The 22979-nt window shown below is 38.5% G+C and overlaps 1 protein-coding gene across 3 annotated transcripts in view; it reads right to left on the reverse strand.

The window, feature by feature from the left end:
* SRPK2 (SRSF protein kinase 2) overlaps positions 1-22979 on the reverse strand; it is a 128429-nt gene that overhangs the window by 35318 nt on the left and 70132 nt on the right. For all 3 annotated transcript variants that reach the window (XM_054278962.1, XM_054278953.1, XM_054278969.1), the window contains exon 3: positions 5639-5790. In XM_054278962.1, coding sequence (XP_054134937.1) covers positions 5639-5790 — 152 coding nt within the window. The remainder of the gene's footprint in view (positions 1-5638; positions 5791-22979) is intronic.

The raw sequence follows: 22979 nt of genomic DNA on the forward strand, positions 1-22979 counted from the left end.
AGTTTATTCACCCTTCTCTCTTATGGCTTTTATTTATGGTAATATAACCATCTGTTCTCTATTTCCTCAGGCTTATCTCTCACTTCACAGACAGTAAAGAAAATATCTACATTATTTCTTTATCATATTTGAAGCCTCTCCAGTCAACATATTTTGGATGATTGCAGAATCTCAACAGAGATTGTTTTAATTCCCATTTGCTTTCGAGTAATAAAAGCAGCAATAAAATACTTCCTGAGAAAATGTTAAGAACAATGCAGACTTCACTGCTGCTCTTCTACTTGGCTCCTGATCCACAGCAGCAATGCATTTTTCTGACATCTGAGGGTTTTACAGTGAGGAGGAAGAAGAGAAAGCAGGCAGCTCTGGGCTGTGTCTGAACTGCTTTTCCATTACTGAAGTCTGCAGTCCAAATTTAAACCACTACCCAGGTTCTCCACAGCCCCATGAGGCAGAAAGGCCCACAGGACAGAGCAAGCTGGAGCTCAGGTTTCTAGAGCTGTAATGCAGCCTTTTATTTCCTTTGTATTTTGGAAGACATTCTTACTCTTGGTTAGAACACAGGGAAGACAATGAACACACAAGGTTTTTATTCAGACCCTAACTCACCAACAATAACATCCATAATTTTGCCTAAATTGCAGACAAATAATAAAGCTGCACCATGTAACCCTCCAGGACACCAGCAGCAGACTCAGAGCAGCTTTCAAGGAACCACTTATTTATCTCTTTCTGGTCCTTCACAACGTCATGCCCAACTGTAGCAGGATCCTCAGTTACTGACTAATCCATCTAGAATCAGGAAAACCTCCAACTACTTTCTCGAAGTTTCTGGATCTGTTTTGAATCCCCTGAAAATCCTGTCAGAACTGGTTAAGACAACAATGTGAATTTATAACTTAATTCCTTGAATTTAAAACAGAAACTTCTCTCTTATCTCCTTTTATCTGTGGGAACAGTGATGTCAAATCTGGATATATTTTTGTTCTCTTTTTGCTAATAACATCTTCTGCCTTAACAGAAGTTCAACAGTTCTTTTATGAACTCTCCCATGCTGCCAGAGCAGAATAATAAATTTAACACAACTGTGCTACAGAATTATAACGATTACATACTCAGGAGAAGGATAAAGCTTAAATGACACATTGTGTTAGATGTTGGTGTGCCTCACAAACTCTACAACACACACAGCTTTGATAAATGTGTGCTGAGGTGTAACTGCAGGCTTAGCAAACAGCAGACACAGCTTCCCCAAAAGCTGACCCTTCCCTTGGGGCAGACCTCCCCAGCCCTCCCATCACTAGGAAGGAAATGCTCATGGAAGCTGCCAGGACAACCCACCCAGCCCAGCAAAATGATACTTTCACTCCCACTGATGAGGTGTGCCACCCTCAGTAAGGATGCCCACACTGGCTAGTGGGAATTCCTTATTTCCAAATCAAAACCCAAATCACTTTTGGAACACCTGACTGGATTTACCCTCCAGTAGAGAAGGGGGGACCTGGAGTTACTGCCCATCTGCAAACAGAAACAGCATCAGCCACAGATGAAACCTGAGTCTACTGCACCTTCACTACTACAGAAATTTTGCTGAATAAACACAAATACATGAATTGGTACTGATACAAAAATTGGAAACCAAACTAAATTTGATTTTGTCTATTTAAGCATCCTTCTAGTAACAGCTGATGGAGATATTTAAAAATCTGGATAAATATAATCATTATTTAAGATAGCTATTGAGTGGTTTAATACAAACAAACAAAAATCTAATTACTTGGTAATTTTTTTGCCCCACAAAATTCTGTGCAGGATGATGAAGTCATAGATGCAACAGGAAAGTTAAGAGAACATACAGGAATTCTACTTTTCCATTACTGAAAAGGTATGCACTTGTGAAGTGAATCAAATCTGATGACCTGCAAAATTTATATGAGATTTCCACACAGATACATCATCACAGATAAAAATATGAACCTAGGAATAGTTTAGGCAAACAAGAGCCTTTTAAGTCTGACTCTACACATAGCTTTTAGCATACTTGTACTTCAAAGGGTCAAAAATAAATCAAAAACTTGTGATTGTTCCTTCCCATCAGACACAGAAAAGGAAACAGCACAGAGAGGAAATCAGACAAAGACACCAAAGGTAATAAATTGAGGCTTGGTAAGTTATTTTAGTAAACTCTACATGTTGGTAGCATAACAATACTATATATGTAAAACCATGTTGTTTTGATCCCTACACCAGTGTCATAACTAATTATAACAATACACCAGCATATGTAACAGATGCCAGCAGTGGGAGCATATATAGCATATGAGTATATATACTTCACAAGATACTTTCCACTGTCCCAAGTCACAGCAGGAGCAGTTTTGAAAATAATCTGTTACCATTTCTGTACATGTTACTCTCTGATTATTCCTATCAGCACCATATGCATTTACAGGTTGTGGACAACCACGTAACAATCCACTTAAGTTATGTGTATATCAAAAACTGGTGCCATTCTAAGATGAACGTAACCATTTAAGTTCTCCATGATACCAAAAGTATTTCTAAGTATAAGTAACAAGAAAGCATCTATGCAAAATTAACAAGCTGATAAAAATTATGTGCTTTTGGAAAAACAATACTGGCATTTGAAAATATGCAATGTACAAGTGGCACTGCTGATAAATTAACACAGAAAAACCCACCCTGTTGTACTGCAGCACACACAGAAGAAAAAAGTGTCTCTCACAGCTAGCTAGCTACATGCATGCAAGAAGGAGGGTCAGAAAAATGAGGTCATTATTCCTGAATGTCTCCTGAATGTATTGGTAATTGTAGCTGGCTCGTTCTATGTTTGTATAGGGAATTATTCCCTTTGTGGACTGGATGAATGGGAGACATCTCCAGGGGGCAGAGAAGATGATCAGAGAAGCAAAAAATTCCAATTACATCCATGACACAAGAGACTCTTGCAAAAAAAAAAAAAAAAAAAAAAAATCACCAAATGTTTCAAGGCTTTTCAGAGAAGAAAAAGTAGCTTAACAAAGTACCCCCCAAAAAACCACGCAGTTGGACGATTGATATTTCCATTCCTCAAATAAATATTTGAAAAGCATTTCATGCAAATTCAGTAACACAAACAGAAGTAATGTCACAGACTCAAACAGGCCCTGGGGGAAGCCCCCAGGGAACGGAAGTCAGTCTGCTTTTCACAGATGGCTGCTAGTCAGTCTCTTTCACATCAGGTGCTAATATACACTGATCCAATTCCCTCATTAAAAAACACTACTATGACTATTTACTAATCACCATGTAATGTGGTCAAGATGCAAGCTCAGCACACAGTAACATACCCTTAAAAATAAAAGTAGTAACAAAAATACTCTACAGGAAGTACAGCTAACAGGCCATATGCTGAATTCCTGAAAAAAATAATTATATACTCATCATCAAAATTCCCCTCCTATAAAAATTCAGACTGGGGCTGAGAAGAGATGAAGTATGCTCTGGGCCTCAGTCAAAAACCCTGGAAGACTGCCATTTTGAAGACAAATTTAGGAATAAAAGAGACACTCCAGCAGTAAATGGTAATTTCCAAATCTTTATCTTCCCCTCGCTACCCAAAACAGAAAAAGACACTCAAACTAATAACACATCTCTCCAAAAAATGGAAAATGCATCTAAAAGCCATTCGGGAGTTCTTTACCAAACAACTTAACTCATTCCCTATACAGAACATAAAATACATAAACAAATCCCCATGTGGTCATGAAATTCAGATTCTTATGGAGACCCTCCCTTCAGTTGCATGCCAGCAGACTGAAAGAAGGAAATGCAGTGCTCAGTCTTACAGGAAATTAGGGTCAGAAAATAAGCAAATCCTCTACTGAAGCAACAAAAGCACTGCTCTCATAGACAGAAACAAGTAATGATCATGACATCCAAATGAAGCAAAGCCTGAACCATCCTTAATGTACTTTAAAAAATTCAAAGCCTCAGGATCAGAAGAATTCAGAGGAACCTTTATGCATACAGAAGTTCCCTTTAATTTTTCAGGAAGCCTACAAGTATTCTTAGTGTAATGTATTTTATTTCAGAAGTATACAGACCTCACTACTGACCTGCTCTAGTAAAACAGGTAACTCATAAGCAGGCTCTCTACTTAGACTACTTTTTTGTTTTGTGATCTAGCTTCTGCAGATGGTGACATTTTTGCAAAGGATACTGGAAAACAGACAACAATGAATTGTTTGAAACTAATGCAGCCCTTACTTCAGGAAAGAATAAAGTCAGAGCTTTGAAATGCTTAATCTCAGGGAAATACAGATGTTTATGAGTACACAGATGTTTAAACAAACCCTTATTCACTGATGGAACACGTTAAAGACACCAAAAGAGTTATCTTACGCAACAAATGTGTTTTAACACAAATTAAAAAAAAACAAACCAAAATACTTGAGCATGGTTCAGCTACATGTTTTTCTCTTCCCTCCTGCAGACTTTGACATCTAGTTTGAGTTTATTGTTCAGCTTTCACTATTAGCATTTTTAAGCCACTTACACATTTGAAATATAATATATTAATAAAACTTCTTACACCAAAATGAAATACTCACTTTCCATTGTTAAATACGTAAATACAAAACACTTTTCCAGGCTAGGAAGAGGAATCCTTGAAATGGCACATTTTCAGGCTTACACAGAAACTTCTGATTAAGAAGACATCACATTTGACACAGGAAGTGGGTTTTGATATGAGGAATACAGAATACCAGATACAGTCAGTGTGCATAGAGTGCTTTTTGACTATTCAAAAATACTGATCTGAAGAGATAAAATTCTGATGTATGTATTCTTGAAATCTACTACAACAGGTAACCCAGAGTTGACAGAACTTTCATTTACCATTTTTCATCTAAGTACAGTGTACACTCTACCCTAATGGGAACAGATTTGCAACTTTAGCGGTGACATTAAAATAAATTTAAGTATTGACACTGTTGTACCACAGTCATGCTTTTATGCATTTAACAAAATTAAAATCTGAATATAACCAATACAAAAAATAAGGAAATTGAGTTAAAATGAAGATGTAGAGAGCCTCATACAACGCTGAGAGCTGTGAAAGACACCACGTGGAAAAAAAGCATGTAACATCTTAGGCTAGTGCAAGTGAGAGAAGAAAGGAAAAATAAAGGACACAGTTTAAAAATAAATTTAGGAAATGCTCCTAAAAGCACCAAGGCATTTTGGAACATTTTGGAGTATGAGTTGTTTGTCTTGGTTTGGGTGTTTTTGTTTCTCTTACAACTCACATGAATCAAGGGAAGTTTGTCCTCTATTCTTATAATTAGGACATCAGGAAGAATACAGGGATGCCACACTTGTGTATCTATTGAAAAATGCATAAACAAGCTATGGCTAAGTGAAAACGTAATGCTGAAGACAATTATAAATTAGGAACAGCTCATCATTTCAGATCGTGATGCATAATTGTTTCAGGACCTGAAATGATGAGCTGTTCCTAATTGTTGTACAAGTAAATTCCGTAATTAAAGATCATCTCTTTAAAAATCCCTCAAGAACCAGAACCAGACTGGCGTGGCAGTGTTCAGCCTCAGCAGCAGTGACATGCACTCACCTTTACAGTAATCTGCGGGATCCTCCTGCTCCTCATCGTCGGAGCCCAGAATCTCCTCCTCGGGCTCGGGCGGGGCGGGCTCCGGCAGGGGCGGCGGCGGGGGCGGCGGCGGAGGCGGCGGAGCTGAGGGAGCTTTCTGCTGAGGCTCGGGCCTGCAATGCACACACAGAGAGCACACTGAGCACAGAGCCACCGCAATGGGGTACGCAGCCCTGCAGGGGTGATGGAAAACCAGAGAGCACACTGAGCACAGGGCCGCGGCAATGGGGTACCCAGCCCCTCAAGGGGCAGCGGTGGCACAGAGGGAGCTTTCTGCTGAGGCTCGGGCCTGCAATGCACAGAGAGCACACTGAGCAAAAAGCCACCGCAACGAGCTGCCCAGCCCTCAGTGGCCATGAAAAACCACAGAGCACACTGAGCACAGGGCCACCACAATGGGGTACCCAGCCCTGCAGGGGCCATGGAAAACCAGAGCAGCGTCTCACGTTCTCACTGTCACCTCTGACATCACCTCTGGGACACTGGGGAGACGTGTACAGAGAGGAACCTGGCCAAACCAAGAGCAGCTCCCATGTGAAAGAGCTTGCAAAAACTCATAAAGTATAGAATCAGACAGAGATGAGCTTCTGAAATCCCTGACGAGCAAATGATGTACAGAATCAGATACAGAAGTATAGTATAATCAGTACAGAATCAGATACAGAAGTATAGTATAATCAGTATAGAATCAGATACAGAACAGCTTTTGAAATCCCTGACATTAGACTCATCTTCTTGAGCACAACTGGGAAGAAATACCTTTGCAAAGAACATCAAGATATTCAAAAGCTCCTGCCTGCTAGCTGAAGGAGGAAAGATCTCATTAATACACAGCAAGAAACAATCTAGAGACACTGACCCAAGCCCTAATGCACTTCTCATCTGTAGCTCCTGCCAACACTGCGGAAAGCTGTATCAGTATACAAAATACTGAAAACATCTATTAAAAAGTAAGAGAAAAAACCTCATCTTCCTAGGCAGTTTATGATGCTCATCTCAGGGCATATAATATGCTTTAATATGCACTAATTATTTTTTTAAAAAACCAAACCAAAATCAACAAGGTCTGACACCACCAGGCAAGAGATGAGGTTGGTTTTGTCTTGCAGTGCCTTTTTTTTTAAATAAACAATGAAAGTGAAATTAGATTTTATGTCCTGTTCCAAAGAAAGCTGTACTTGGTTACTACAAATTACTCACATTTCAAAACTGACTATTTTCCACAGACTTCAGTCCAGGCTTGAAGTGATATGACCTCTCTGTCATATAATTAAGAAAGCCTTTCCCAAACAAGTTGATGCTGTTATTTTTTGTATTCATGCCTCTTGCAATAAAAAGTATACACTTTCCAAATTCATTTGCAAAGTAACTTCAGCATTTGCGGCATCAAAAGCTGCCATAACTTACATATACATCTGCTTCAAATTAACCACATCTAAAAAACCACCATATTAACAGTATTTTGTCCTTTCTGTAATAAAAAAAGATAAACCTGTAGTTGGCTGATATTTCAGCACCTAGAATTAAGATCCAAATACTTCCTTCATCATAAGTAAAAACTGTACTTATGTTTATCCCACTTCTAAGTCATCTTCCTCATAATTCCTTTTCCTTTTAACACACTGCAATTGTTCAAGACAGACAGACCATTTGGAGTCAAAGAGAACATGGCTGGTCAAAAACAAATGCCACTGGCAACACTCACCACCTGCACAGCAGCTGCAATTACGCCTTTGCTTGAAAGGACATCACTGCAAGCTGCATTGCATACTAAATTTATCTGCCTGCTACCCCTTTCACATAATAAAATTCTTCAGTCAATAAATGGTCAGATTTAAAAAGGGGTATTTTGAACTAATTTATCAAGTATTTAAGTTATTATGAGAAATCTAATGAAGTAAAAGAATTTACATCAGTTTTAACCACATGCAACTAGAAAAAAGAGGAATCCATTTGTAGGATAAAAAATAAAAATATTCGCAGGTGTTCCTACTTAAAATTATGTTGGTTGTTTGCCTCCCTCTTTGATTTTTGGCTCCCAACAGATGTCTTTATCTGGTACACTGAGAGGAAACTGCAAATGGAAGGTTCAGCACATTCTCTGTCCAGCTAATCCTACTACAAACCAGATTTCTGACCCTCCTGGTTTCATGGTGCCCAGCAAGCTCCCAGTGACAGCTCCTACACCTGATCTGAAGCTTAAACCCAACAAACCATCACAAAACAACCTACATTACAAACCCTGAAACTTCATCTGCTGGGCACAGGACCATTTTGGATACATAGATCAAGAACTAAGAATACCTAAAAATAAAAAAATACTGGTTGGACTTGATGGCCCTAAAAGTCTTTTCCAGCCTAAATGATTCTACAAGCAAGAAGAAGGATGCACAGTGAAATAGCCTGTACTTCATCCATGTGTCTGAAAGCAGGGTGCCAGGAACACAGGCACATCCATCAGTGCCTGGACTCCTGATTTTGGATGGTACCATCATCTTACTTTGTTCTGACCACAAATATCCCTATTACTATTTTGGTCACATGAAACGGTACAACTGTAGAAAATGCAGGGTAGGGTAGGGAAATGCAGTGTGGCGATAAGTTCAAAAGTTCACTGAAAAAAGTTAAGAAAACAGGGTTATTCTGAGTCCTTCTCAAGCTACTGTATTTGATTTTGGTTTGAAAGGGGTTATTTTTCCTGTCTTCTATCCCAGTTGATTTTTATATTCAGAAGTGTTTTCTTACTGTCCTTTGTGGACACTAGGAAGGAAGTAAAGATATTACTGTATTTCCTTTCAGAGTTATTTATGATTTTTATCTGCAAATAATAAAACACTGCTTTAAATTGAGGAAGATCTTGGGTTTATCCATTTAGCTTTGCTTGTATCTTCTGGAGCAATCAACTATTAGTACAGAAAGATGAGGGAAGGAAAGAAACATACTGAGTTACATCAGTCTGACTGCTAATTCTGCATTTTGGCAATTTTTTCCTCTAGTTTAGAATTCTTAGCAAGAGATTCCTATCGTTCTTTAGTTTTTTTCACTTTTACTTTTCTAGGATATATGTAAAGATCAAGTCTTCAACACTTCACTTGATGGCTTAAATTCTGCCTACAGGTTGAGTAAGTCATCCTGGCATCCCCAATGCAATTTCCTCTTCTGCCAACTCATAGTTTCACAGTGTTAGGAAGGGCATCAATGAGAGAACTCCAGTTTTGCTATTTCTGAATGGCCTTTTATTGAATTGCAAAGATAAGCTATGATGAATGCTTCAACTACATCTTCATTTGCAATTTAGGGCATGAATATACAGTTTATTCAGCTTAGATTTCATTTTTTCCAGTACAGTCTGCTAAATGTAAATTATTTTTTCTTTTGAGCAGACTTTAAAATATTGTTGACATTAAAAAATCCAACCATTTAGAAACCTGTGAATCACAAACACAATCTCCGTCTCCTTTTCAGAAATATAATTGTCAAATACTATTAGAACATATAAAGCTGTTCAACAACCATTATTTCAAGTTATTAGTCTTTCTTATTCCTAAAATGCCATGCAATGATATGCATTAGGTAACACATGCATGCAGAGATAAATATTAAACTTGTTTTTCTTTCTTCTGAAGAATCACTTGGTACTCTGTGGTCTACCACTATTAGACTGTTCATCACCACCCAAGCATAAACACTTAATTAACACAAGAAGACGACACACCATTTCTAGACTCTCAGTATTTTGTCAGCAGGTATGCAGAGAACTGACCATCTCCACTGGCTACAATGACAAACCTTATAATTATATTGAAAGAAACACTAAAAACAATTATCAAACACTAGCCAGCATTTTTTTTCTTTTAATTACTGCCTTTTCCATGGGCAAAAATAAATTTACAGCAAAGTCCAATCAAAACACAATTAAATCCTATTTTTAAACTGCTCTTAGAGGGAATACTTAGTAAAATACAGAAGAAAAGCTGAAATATTTCTCCTCCACAGTGAACTTGAAGCAAAATGCGTCAAAACCCTGCATGGAATCTTACAAAAAATCAACTGCCCACTGTTATGAAACATAACATTTCTGACAATTTAATTTTACTGTTCTCCCTCATGGACATGTTGCTCCATGCTCCCACTGGGTAACAGACAACAGTAAAAGCAATCTCCTTAACACTCAAACCTTAAAATGCTGAGAATATTATACTATCAGAAATCCAGAAAATTCCATTCTTTTTTTGTTGTTGTTGATGTTCTGGGGTCATTTGCTATTCTTCTGTTCTGGAAAAGGTAAAACAAGAGTAGTGAGAGTGATTAAAATCGGAAAATGTCTTTTATATGGGAAGCATCTGAACATAGCAGGACTCCCCAGCCAAGAAAACAAGACAGCAGAGTGCTACAAAATCTAGAGAGATACAGAGAAGGCAAATAGGAAATGGCTGTCCACTGCCTCATCCCATACAAATTGAGCCAAGCTGACAGAAAACTCAAAAAAAAAAAAAAAAAGACTCATGCAATATGATGGTAAAAACTAAGGTGAACTTTTTTCCCTTGGGTATCATGGTTATTTAAGAAGTTATTTAAGTTCAAATAGGGCTCAAAAAAACTCATGGAAGAAAAGGTGACTGATGGCAAAGCCAGGACTGGCTGTGACTCAAGCCCAGCAGCCTGGAATGTGGAACAGCATTCAGCACACCAGGGCACAAGCCTGCACTGCTCCCCAGGAGCTGCTGGCTCTGCTCCTGGCCAAGGGGAATGCAGGAGCACTGGGGTCTGTCCTCCTGCAGTCACTCCCTCTTCACACATTCCTTTCTTTTCCTCAACTAATGAATGATTTCCATTACTAAAAACCAAAAGAGACTTCGGGCCTCTTTATCCGAAACCCTCAGAGACAAAAAAAACCTACGTTTAATTGTTTGTATTATGAAGCAATGGATAAGAATGTCTTACATGTAACACTGTTATAGAAGACTACCTGAGGAAAACCTCCTGTTCCCATGAGGAACAGGCATACAAAAGCAAGAATTCCTCTCTATAAACACTCTGCACTCATAGTGACTACTTTTAGGTAAACAAAGCTTTACCTTCAAAGTGGCTGAAACCTGCACCTGATTCTCCTACCTTTAGGAAAGCATCATTTCAGAAGGAAATCAGACTGTGTCAAATGAAAAAAAAAAAAAAAAACTTGGGAAAAAGAAATTTTTCAGATTAAGAACTACCTCAATCTGAGGGAAAAACAAAACTTCCCTTTAAGATTTTCAGATGAACACAACCAAAGACATTTTTCACTAACAGGAAATGCGAATAAAATTAGGTCAAAGGACTTCTTCATGTATCAAATAAAATATGGAACAAACTAGATTCTAGTTTATATGAACCTTTTGCCATGTCCACAGAGGTTCTACAGGAAATTTCAATCTGAAGTGGTAAAAAGAGGAAGCAAGGGGGAGGGTGAGCATCAGAAGAACTGCACTGTAAGCCTCCCAAGAGATGAGAGCTTTACAAAATCAACTAGTGAGTGTGGGTCCATCTCTCCAACTCCTAAAAGCAACAGCTTTTATGTTCCTAGGCAAGGCTCTCAAGGTTCTGTAGCGTTAAAAGTCTGAATCCCCACACATAAATTTCTTACAGCTGTTATTAATTGCTGAAAGTCTCAGCTATTTGGATCTCTTTCTCGTTTGTACAAATGGTGTCTGCTTTACGAGCTGAATTCTTGCCTGCTCTTTTTTCTCAAATGCAAATTTAGCTTAATTAGACAGGTGCCTTCTAACACTGAGCTCTTTGAACCGGAGGCAGCCTTAAATGGAGGCTTTCTGAATAAATTCACACACATAAAACAAACAACAAAAAAACCATAAGAAAGATCAAAAGAATACTGAAGTTATCACTCAAGGAACAAAATTATGTTCCATGTTTCAAGTAAGATTTTAAGTGTATTGTAATTCAGAATATTTTTAATTTTAATAGCAATGACAAATCATTTGTAATTTAATCATTCTTTTTAATTATGCCAGAGGTCATCTGACTGTTTTCGGAAACAGTCTACAAATCCAGAAGGAAACAGGGCATAAGGAGATGTGTTTTTAACCAACTCCAAGAAATTGTTGATGTGAACTTCCAGAGACAGCTTTGCTATACCTGAAAAGCACTATTTGTGTTCTTACTGTAGTACAAAACAGTACTACCATCTCCAATTCTAGGAAATTTATGCATAAAAAGAGAGAGCACTGGTATGTCACAAGCATGAAGCAATTTCTCCATCTGGTCATTATAAAAAAAAATTCTAATTCCTCCTGGGACTGTTAACATTCCTTCCAAAGATACCATCCTACCATCAAACATTAATAGAAACAGCAGTAAAATCCCTCCCAGAAAGGAGCAGGCTGAGACATGGTAGCTTTTGTAACCTCAAACAGCATCACAGAATTTTTCATTCCCACCTTACTTGCTAGTCTTTTGGAGGCCACCTTGGGCTTGAATGGATACTCAAATTCCCAGTGAAATGCCAAGGAATGCTGCCTTCTTCCATTCCAAACAGCAGCTACTATAAACAAATGCCATTTCAGCAGCAAGTGCTGCAGTTTTACCACAGCCCAGCCCAGCCCAGCGTCACAGGAAGGGCACACTGCCAAGGGCACAGCTGAGGGGACCCAGCAGCAGCCTGCCATTACACCAAATCACACCCAGCATGAAGCAGTAAAGTCTGCTGAGTTTAGGAGGGAGCTCTTATGGCCTTTCTCTGATAAAGTTACACCATGTTCCCAGAAGGAACTGGTTTCAAGCTCTGAAAGTCAGTCCCAAATGAAATTTTGTTCTCAAACAAATGCGATTCTGTTAAAACATTCTTAAGTCAGTAAACCAGAAGCCAAATGTACCCAGAAAGCCTCCAGCTTAATTGGACTTTAATATGTTTTCTTCCTCAAATACTGTTTTTCTCACAGAGCTGTATTTTCCAGACAAGTATCCATTACAGACTTGCAAAGGAAAAAAGTCAACAGTTAATTAAAAAACAGAGACCCACCTGGCAGCACAAAAAGAAAATATATAAATAGATACTCAGCAGCTTGTACCTTACCTGTATTTCTAGTCACCAGTAAAGTGTGGTAAAGGCTGAGAATGTTAAAATCATAGAATATTTTGAGATGGAATGGACCAACCAGCATCATCAAATCCATCTCCTGGTCCTTCAGAGGACAGCCCCAAAAAACACATTGTGTTTTGTCCAAATGTTTCTTAACTCTTAACTTCACACTCACCCCTGTGACCATTTCCCTGGGGTTCCAGGGCCCAGCCACTGTCTGTGTGAAGAACTTTGTCCCAATATCAAACCTAAACCTCCTTGGCTCATGTCATGCCATTTCTTCAAGCTGATTACACAAGTGAAGAAATCAGTAACACACCTTCTGCAGAAGAGGTGACTGTCAGATCCAGCTTCACAGAGAGACATCAGGCACTGGGCAACCTGAGACCTTCCAACAGGCATGTCTGGGTGAAGATCCAGGTCACAGCTGATGCTGTGACTCCAGCAGCTACAGGGAATGAGTTCCAAGGCATGACCAGACCAACCCTGAGCAATTGTTCACTGCTGAGGCTGGGGATGAGGGTGCCTCTTTGTGCCCTTCTGCACCAGCTACTGACTCTGCCCATTGCCTCTGTCAGCAGCCCCCAGATGCCATGGTCTGGTTTCTGGGTACCATGTACTTGATTTTTACACTCTGACAGTGGAATGGCCTCTGTGGAGAGGAGCCTTTCCCCATTCCCTGTTTGCCTGCTGTGGTTGCTTCACTCACTAGGGGCTGTATTTCATAGGCATGGCGGTGGTTACACTGTGTTTTAATCTCCAATCACTGCTCTGGCAACACCCAAGTCTCATCAGGAGGTCCCACAAGAGCTTTTGGCTAAAAAAAAAATAGAAATTCCAAAGAGCTGAAGTGGAGAAATAGAGCTGTCATAAATCCATGTATTATGTACTGTTCAATGAAGAATACAGTTTTCTATATATACATCCTAACAGGTCAAAATTAAACTTCCACCTGAAGTACATCACATATGGAATACCACTCCAATGCAACGGCTAAAAAATAACCTAGTCTCATAAACCACACATGAAGCTTCAACTTCTTCAAATCCTCTTGCAACAAGAATCCCCTCTCACCTGCAAGGCTTCTTCCTCTAAGTGCAGCAACCTCCACTTCTGACCAACAAGACAATCTGACAGAGAACACCAGCAGATGGTGACAGCAATGGCCACTATTCTGACCTCTTTCTCCCCTCACCATGAACGCACGATGGATTGCTTTTAACAGAATGACTCACGAGTGTATAAATGGAAATTAATTTTTGACTTTCTTTCTGGCATGTTATGTTGTAGTATTTATTTTCTGCCTTTCTCTCTGGCATGTTAAATTATAGTGTCTTCAGTCTTTCTATTAATAAGATATATTCAGGAAACATGCTGTTGTTGCTTCAGTATCCTACAGCTGCCACTAGCAACAAATGTACATGTTTTGAAGGAGAGGGGGAAGAATCACCCTCTGCTCTCCAACAGCCCTGACCCCGGTGAAGTCAGCAGACTGAACTTGATTTGACCAAAACCACTTAAGTGACTGACCATTTGAGGTCAAATATGGACTGAAACATGAATTCATAACTAAATTACAAAATACAGCACTTCATTCTGGCTTTATCACAAGACAATAACTCCTTCAAGGAAGTATATATTCCATTTATTCGTTAGAAACCATATGAAGACAACTAAGGACAAATGAAGCAAAATGAGCTGAAGTAAACCGACAAATACAGTGCTTCACTCTCCCTTTTGCCCATTTAACAGCCTAGTAGAAAGGATTTCATAGGAATAGTGAAGTTGTAACCCTTCACTTGATATCAAATGCAGTCAAGCAGCAGAGTACTTCTTGCCTTTGGTTGGTTGGTTGGTTTTTTTTCCTGACCCCTAAAGCACCCTGGAAAAATGTAATCCCGATTTCATGTGATCATCTCAGTGCAAAAATGCATTTTTCATGTCCACATTTACTTAATGTTTAGAAGACCCATTCATCCCATTAAGGGAAACGCATCATGCTCTGGATTATGTCTGGGAATTCAGTTCTTCAGGCAATGAGAGAAGGGTAAGCAGAGAGGCATTTTGCATTGGACATAACTGGCAGGTGAAAAAACCAGAGCCTGAAGGAACAAGACTGCATGACTAAGCCAGCAATTAGAAGAACCTCTCTGTCTGCTGCAAATACAAACATTTGCTGCAGTGATAAATTCTGAATGCTCCAGTTGGAATTCTATTGATACCAGACTTCTCATTAACCTTCTTTTCAAGAAGCCAGAACAAGCACTTTACATGAACTCTTTACATTAAGACAACTCCTTTTCACTAACAGGTTTTCCTTCTAAATAAAGCATTGCACTCAATCCTTCAAGAAACACACAACTCCTCTCCCAAACTTCCAAATCCTAGTAGCATTTCCTCTATAAAACAAGAGCTTTAATAAATCTCTTCACAATTCCTACTAGCATTTATGGAAGTAGCAGCTTCCATTGCAGTATCATTAAAACTGATAAAAGCAAGCTAAACAAGCAACTCAAAACATTTTAACTATTAGACATAAGTTGCAAAGACACCTATAATGCAAAAACTTTTTGCTAGTGTTCAATAGTCAGTTATACTCTTCAATTTTAGGTATATGTGGTCATAAGTACAATACATGAAATGTTTGCTCTGAGCTTCTCTCTGTATATCGCTCATTCCTGTTAATTTAACACTAATTTTCCTAAAATAAATAAGTAAAAGCAGTAAAAAGATTGCAGAGTTCAGCTGCAGTCAAAAGCAAGCAAATGGAAAACTAACAGATGTTTTTCACAAAAATTCATTATTACCCAAATACAGATAAATAACAAGCAGCTGGTTTTAGCTTCATGACCATTTACTAAATCTTTCTGTCTTCTTGTCTTCATAGAGGCAGTAGCAGTTATTACTCTTCAAACACATGAAAATACTTTTTATTTGCATAACTTTGACAAACTGATCTTTAAGAAAGTAGTTACTTAAGCTCCTTGGCTTAAAAAGTTTCTTTTTTTAAGTGCCTAGATCTCTGATTTTTTTAAAGTTTACTTTTCATACTTCTTAAAGGAAAACTGAAGTTGATCTCTTGGCCAGCAACCTCACAGAACATGGCATATTTTATTTATTTCATGCAGATGTTGTTTCCAAAAGCCATTGCATTCAGCATGCTCTCCTGTCACACTCACTCAATGAAGAGGTTGTCATTCTCACTCTCTAAGACACCTCCATGTGCCCTTTTTGTCTTTCCAGACGTTTCCAGGGAAATGCCCTTCCATCCTTTATTCACATCAAACATTTGTCTTGGGGAGTTGTAGAGGCAATTTTGGAGCTTTCCATTATTTTTAAAGCTTGCAAGTGAAGGATGTCTCATTTGGATCTTCAATAAGCAAGCAGCCATTTCAGTAGAGTTAGGAAAGTCACCCCAGTATTACAGAGCACTGTCCAGCTGGCTTGAATGAGGCAGTTTTGTATACTAAATACTGTGATAATTCCTGTTGAGATTTTCAGAATCTATTTTGTGTCAGCAAGTCTGAGAATAAGGGTTATCAGACCATCTGACTCATCCCAGCCTTGGCATGCTTTACCTCACAGCATGGATGCTGGATGACTCACTTATTGGAATATTCCTACTTCCAACAGCAAGAGAGAGTCTCATCCATGGTGGAAAAGCACTCAAGGAATCCCAGCTGTCGTGATATCCCAGATGAACTGCCTCCCTTGTGGAGAAGATGCAAGTATTCAAGAGGCACTTGTCTCCAGAGTGGGATTTTTCCATATCCTGTGTCTCACTACCAGAACGCTGTGACTGAAGCTTCCTCTACACTAGGGCAGTAAACTCTACAGCTCAGGAAAGGAAATTCACCTTGTAAATGTAAATTCTGGACCCAGTTTACAACAGGACAGCAACTATTACTTCCACAAGGCTACAGCCTCCAGATCAGTTCTTTTCCAGGGGTAACCTTATCTCAGAGTTTGTCATGAAGGACAATGGTGTCTGCTGCACCTGATCCCACACAGAGCTCTCAAAAACTGAACAATTTTCCTATTCCATATTTCAAAAGTCAAATGTCCAGAATAATTGGCATGGCACAGTAAAGATCAGAAACACTGTGGTGCCAAGTTCTAATGGCAGTAAAGAACAGTGATAGCATGACTTCAAACCTGTAACATTTTACAAGCAGAAACTGAGGTCCAAGGAATGTGGCAAGCTTACTGCTGCTGAAAATGTAAATGTTAAGGTGCTATGGTGGTGACAAAGCTTCTGATCTGACTGGTGCTAAAACTATGAAACGTTACATATGTTTGTGATGTGCCAGTGCTGTGACTTTCACTGAGACAGTGTCAAAGGCAGCTGAAGTCTTCTCTGCCACTGGCTCAGTAACAAGCCTCAGAGAAGTCTTGAAGATATGCAGACTCTCAGTAATAATGAATGCTAAAGAGCTGAAGAAAACTCTAAGTAGAACCACTTTGTTCCAGGAGATGAGGCTAAGAACTGGAAACATAGAAGGATCCTCTCCCCTTATGTACATATGGTTCCTGCAGAGGCAAAGTTGGTTTCCTCCCCCTGAATGAAGATGTGAATATGCAGTCAGTGCCACTGTGCACACGGGCTATCACCAAGTTTTGATTTGCTAAACCTCTGAAAACATGATAGCTGAAGCACAGGCTGATGGCAGGATGGGATGGAGATATCCCACTATGAAATGAGACATCCTTAAATCATCAGCATGACAAGGCAGGCAAGCCTTGGACAGCTGTAAAATGCCTTTGAGCTTAATCCTGATTGATAGCGTGGGTGCCAGACATAGGAAAAGGCTAATATTCCTCCATGAACATTTCATCTACTTGGATTTCTACAGGAGTTCCAGCTAGGGTAAATCAGTTCCCTTTAGATATTTGATGAATTGTTGCTAGGCAACATCAGACACAGACTAACTGTATAGTGCCAGGGTTGGGAAAGAAAGATGATGATTCACAGGGATGAACAGAGCCCTTCACACTTCTAAAGAATACTGCTTCCAGTTTGGTTAATCTTCTCAGAAGGTTTGACTTCTCAGAACATCCCACTTCACTGAGGTGGAGCAGTACTTTGCATGTAGGAGGAATACAGAAATGCAAAGAGATCACAGAATCACTGGGGTCAGAAAAGACCTTTAAGGTCGTCAAATCCAATCATCAACCCAGCACTGTCAAGTCCACCACTAATTCACGTCCCTAAGTGGCACAGGTACACATCTTTTAACACCTCCAGGGTTAGTGACTCAACCACCCACTCAGCAGTCAAGATGAACAAAGCTTCACCCTAGTCACATCAGAACTGCAGGATGAAGAAATCCCTCCCCTAAATGACTCCCAGTACTGAGTACCACTGAAGGATAACAGAGGGTTGAAAAAACAAACAAGCAATCTTTTGCAAATCCAGAACCAGAGCAATAGGACTGCCATAAAAAAAAAGAAACATTTCTCTTTAAGTCTTTGTGACTCTCTAATTTCTTTGTGAAAATCATTTGAAAGAAGTTCAGAAGGTGAAAACTAGAAGGAAAATGCTAGGAGACTATGCCTCAGTCTATTTTGTCCCTGTTCTGCCTCAGGACAAAACTTCCTTTGTCCTCAGTACACACTGCTATTTCCATGCAAATATATCAGTTATAACTGTGTATATATTTAACAGCAGCATCCAATCTATAATATTAGATAAAATGAACAATTATTTTTTTATTGCAAACAGCAAACAATAAGCTTCAATTTCAGTTGTTAGACATATCTACCTATCCAACAAATTTATAAAAATTGCTGCATGTTTTTGTGCCTTGAAATACATTTCCTGTCTAAAAATGTAGGTCTGCATCTCTTCCCTTGCATAAAAATACCAACCACAGCACAGCATCAGCCTTTCTCCCAGTGCCACCGTGTTGCCATGGAAACTGGACCCGATTTCTACTGCCAACATAGGTTCCATGTAAGCAGGAAATGAGCTTAAGTAATATTTATATAATATGCAACAGAGAACATATATATACAACATTTAGATTTCACTGGAGGCCTCTAGACAGGCTGAAGCAGCTTTAAGTAGTCTCAGATTGTTTCTATCAGACATTCAAAGTATATTTTCATTACCAGCCTCAAAAGCATAGCATAGGAAATGCACACATATGTGGAATTCAGTATATTCCTTTCTCCTTGTTTTCACTTGAAAAGACAGACAAGCTCCACACTTCATAAGTAAATAAAATTATGTGTTGAAAAACACTAGAAGTTAATTTATTCCTTTAAGAGCCTTACTCGCAAAAAGGCATGATAGGAGACTACGAAGGCTATTTTTGTAACACAATCTGAAACAAAGGAAAGCCAACCTAACCTTCAGTTTTTCCCATGGCATGTCTTTCTTCTTTTTCCCTCCACCCCATTTAAAAAAATTTCCTATAAAAACACTTCCCCACAATTCTGGTGGGGGTTTGGTGTTAGTTTTTTCCTCTGAATACAAGCTGTGTATGCCCACAGCCATAGAAGGGACCTCTGGAGATCATCTGGTCCGACATCCCTGCCACTCCAGCCAAACCACCTAGAGCCAGCTGACCAGAACCTCCTCCAGATGGCTTTTCTGGAACATCTCCAAGGATGGAGATCCTACCACGTCTCTCATGGGCAACCAACCCGTGCTGGTGCTCAGCTTTCAGCACCAGGCATGAGATCAGTAGACACAACTTCTAAACAGCAAACAACCCACTGAATGATGGCCAAAATACATTTTCAATACCAAAACAACTTTGTTAGGCAGCCCACTGTAAAATGACATAACACAAAGTACCTTTCAAGCGTACTTAAAGGGCTGGTAAAGAGACTTTCACTGTCTAATTTCCCTCAACTCTCTTAGACTCTCTCAGAACACTTTTTCAAAGGTAACATGTTTTGAAAAGAACTACTGGTCTTAAGCATTTTTTTTTTTGGTCTGGAAGAATTTCTTACTTGAAATATTAGAGAGGGCAACAGAGGCAACACGTATTCTCTATGTGCAGACAACCTCAGGAAGACTGAAAAGCTGGCTTGATCTGCACAATCAGAAACATAATTTTTACTTCAAGTATCTAGTTCTTCCCTATATTATAAAGCCAATACTCAAAATCTATTCCCACAGTCAAGTCTTCCTCTCTTTCTCAGCTATATAACTTTGCTTCCAAACAAAATCCTTTAAAGTTGCAAACATTAACTGGAATGAATTATCTTGAGGGCAGAAATCCCATAAAAAGGAGCAGATGCAGGAACACTTGAGCACAACAATATTAGAAAGGCCATTCTAGGTCACACAGACCAATAACCTATATTTAGAAAAACAGCTACATGCAGATGTCAGAGGAAAAGCATAAGAGCAAACCAAGCACACAGGGATCCTTCCTCCTGTAAGCAGGTCTCCAGAAAATGGCAGCTCAGAGGCCACCAGATGGGATTCCTGTGTATTTAGTAACTCCCACCTGATGTTTACTCCATAAATCTATCCAGTTCTCCTCTGAGCAAATGGAAACTTCTAACCTCCATCTCAGATGGCACGGCATGAAATTCCAGAGCATACTTACACCTCTTCCAAAAGATCATCACCTCGTGTTTGTTCTGTATCTGCCAGAACAACTCAGAGCTTCAACTGAGATCCTCAGAGTCTTGTCCTGAAAGCCTGCAAACATTCATTCTGCAGTCACCTTCTTCCTGGCACACAATTTCAGAGACATCTACTGTACACCCTCTGCCATCTGTTTGTCAGCCTTGAAGATTCCTACTCAATTTTGTCTTTTCTCACAGGAAAGCTGCTCTACAATTCAAGATCCTACCCTTCACTCTTCCCTGAACCCTGTCATGCTGCACTCTTTGTACACAATATTCCACAGGCAATGTGTGGAGGGTGTATATTTTGGTGCAATGACATTTTCTACCATGTTGTCTCCTCCCTAATTTCTAATCATGTATTTGCCTCTTTTTATCACAACTGAACACGAAGCTGATGCTTTTATGAAGCATCTATTTAAACAGCATTCACTAAATAATGATTATCACCCCAGGATCCTTTATTTTATATGAAGTTACAATTATTTTTCAGTGTGCATTGCTTCAACATTTCTTAGGCTGAATTTCATTTGCCATCCTGACATCCAAAATGCTGGTATTGAGTATAGTGAACTGGGCCTGATGTAGCTTTTTTGACCAAGATCCACCATGATAACATGGAAGAGAAGAAATACACATACTTCCATCACACAATATAATCAAACGAAGTTTCTTTGTATCTTTGGGAAAGCAAAGGTTTAATTGATTTTTTATTTGTTTCTAACATCCTAGGTCTATGACTAGCTCATATAGCTGTGACTCCCCAGAACTGTCTATTTATTTCATAATGAGAGTGTGATTACGGTATGAGTTATTAGATCTTTAAATAGAAGTAGATTAATCAGTAGCACTAAAAGGAAATGACATTTCCTTTTAAAATATCATTTTCCATTAAAATAATTATGTATCTCATGAATTTTAAATAAATAAGATTCTAGAATTGCAAAGAGACCTGAAATTAAAAATATTTACCAAAGACTCCTGCTCTGCTTTAGTTAAGTTGGACAGCACCACAAAACATGTGCTTTGCAAAAGAATGCAGAGAAGACATATTCTCTAAAATAATTTCATCTTTGACTCAAATGTATTACTCAGGTGTCTTTCTTGAAAAAAAATATGCAATTTTTAATATAACCTGTGACTTCAAAACAGTTATCTCTAAACTTGAATTTCTATGGATGTGATGAAATAATTGTCACTGACAGGAAGAAAGTATCAACATGAAACACCAGGTAGTACCAACCAAATTAGAATAATTGCAATCATAACTGCGATTCTGAAGTCATATGCCAGGAAGATAAAATGTACCTACCTAATTGAGAAAGGTGAGGAGACGAGAAACTAGAACTTAGAAACCTAGCTGACTTCAACTGTCAACAGCAATGGCAGGAAAAAGGGGCAATTTACACATCAGGTGACTACTAAAGAATAGGTATTTAATTTCAAATTAATGACTGCTATATTAATAAATAAATTTTATTTTAAATATTTTTTATGGTGAGATTATAACAATTGAGAGATAGGGTTGCTTAAATTCAAGCGACAACTGTTTACACTTCCAGAATATGAATAAAGTAAACCAAACATGTCACAAAATTCAGTTTTGATCAGAAAAACTATACTACTTTGAAAACAGCTGCACTAAAAATATCCTAGCAACAAATGGTGAAGATAATTGAGAACAATTTTAAAATCAATAGCTGGGGTTTTATTGTTAGCTATTTGCAGAAGTCAAAAATCAGTGTAGGCCAGAGAGCTCCAAGCTTACAGCAGATTTTGGCTTAGCAGTCCAGAGAAGACAGCAGTTTCTTCAAGCAATTTATAAATTAGTAGAAGGCTTCCATGTGTTTGTAGGAAGGCAATATATTGAAAATTTTGTAAGTTGTGCAGTGCAGTATGTTTTAATTTCACTTGATTATTACGACTGTGAAGAAATCTCAACTTTATAATGCTATTTATTATTATTCAGGTGATCGGAATACATCCAAATAAAGATCCTACAATATTGCAGCAAGCTGCAACTTAATCCAATAACATAAAAAGTAATTTTCCCTTCAGCTATTTCTGTACAGACTGCTATTCTCTCAGAGAAGCCTGTTATTTACCTATGTCTATCATTAAATAAATAAAAAGTAAAAAAATATTTCTGAATCATTACGATCTATAAAAATGAATAATAAACCAGTTCTAGTTTGAAAGCAGCTGCTCTTCATGCAAATGAGAACTCCAGTACCAGAGTGATCTTTGTTCACAGTGTGAGCATTGAGCATCATTCTCAGCTGCACCTTCCACAAAAGGTGTACTTTCCACTGCACATGAACAATGTGCATTTGTCAGTAGTCTGAGGAATTTTAGGATCAACTGGGCAAAAGGATAAGATCACTGTAACAAATACAACTAAATGAACAGGAATGAATCCTTAAATAAAAACTGCTTTTTAAATATGAAATACTAGTTTGCACTTCAAATTCATGGTAAACCTCAGGAAGTTTACTTTTTCTTAAAATTTGTTTTCTGTCAGATCCCTCTGGAAAAATTACAACACTACCTTAAGTGCTAACACACAATCACATCTATTTGAAATAGTTTCAAAATGTATTGCCTAATAATCAATGACCAGAAGCAAAATTTTTATAATGA

The sequence above is a fragment of the Melozone crissalis genome, unplaced genomic scaffold (genome assembly GCF_028551555.1).
Source record: "Melozone crissalis strain CALT ecotype California unplaced genomic scaffold, PUWL_Pcris_2 ptg000004l_1, whole genome shotgun sequence".
In the NCBI taxonomy this organism is placed as follows: domain Eukaryota; kingdom Metazoa; phylum Chordata; class Aves; order Passeriformes; family Passerellidae; genus Melozone; species Melozone crissalis.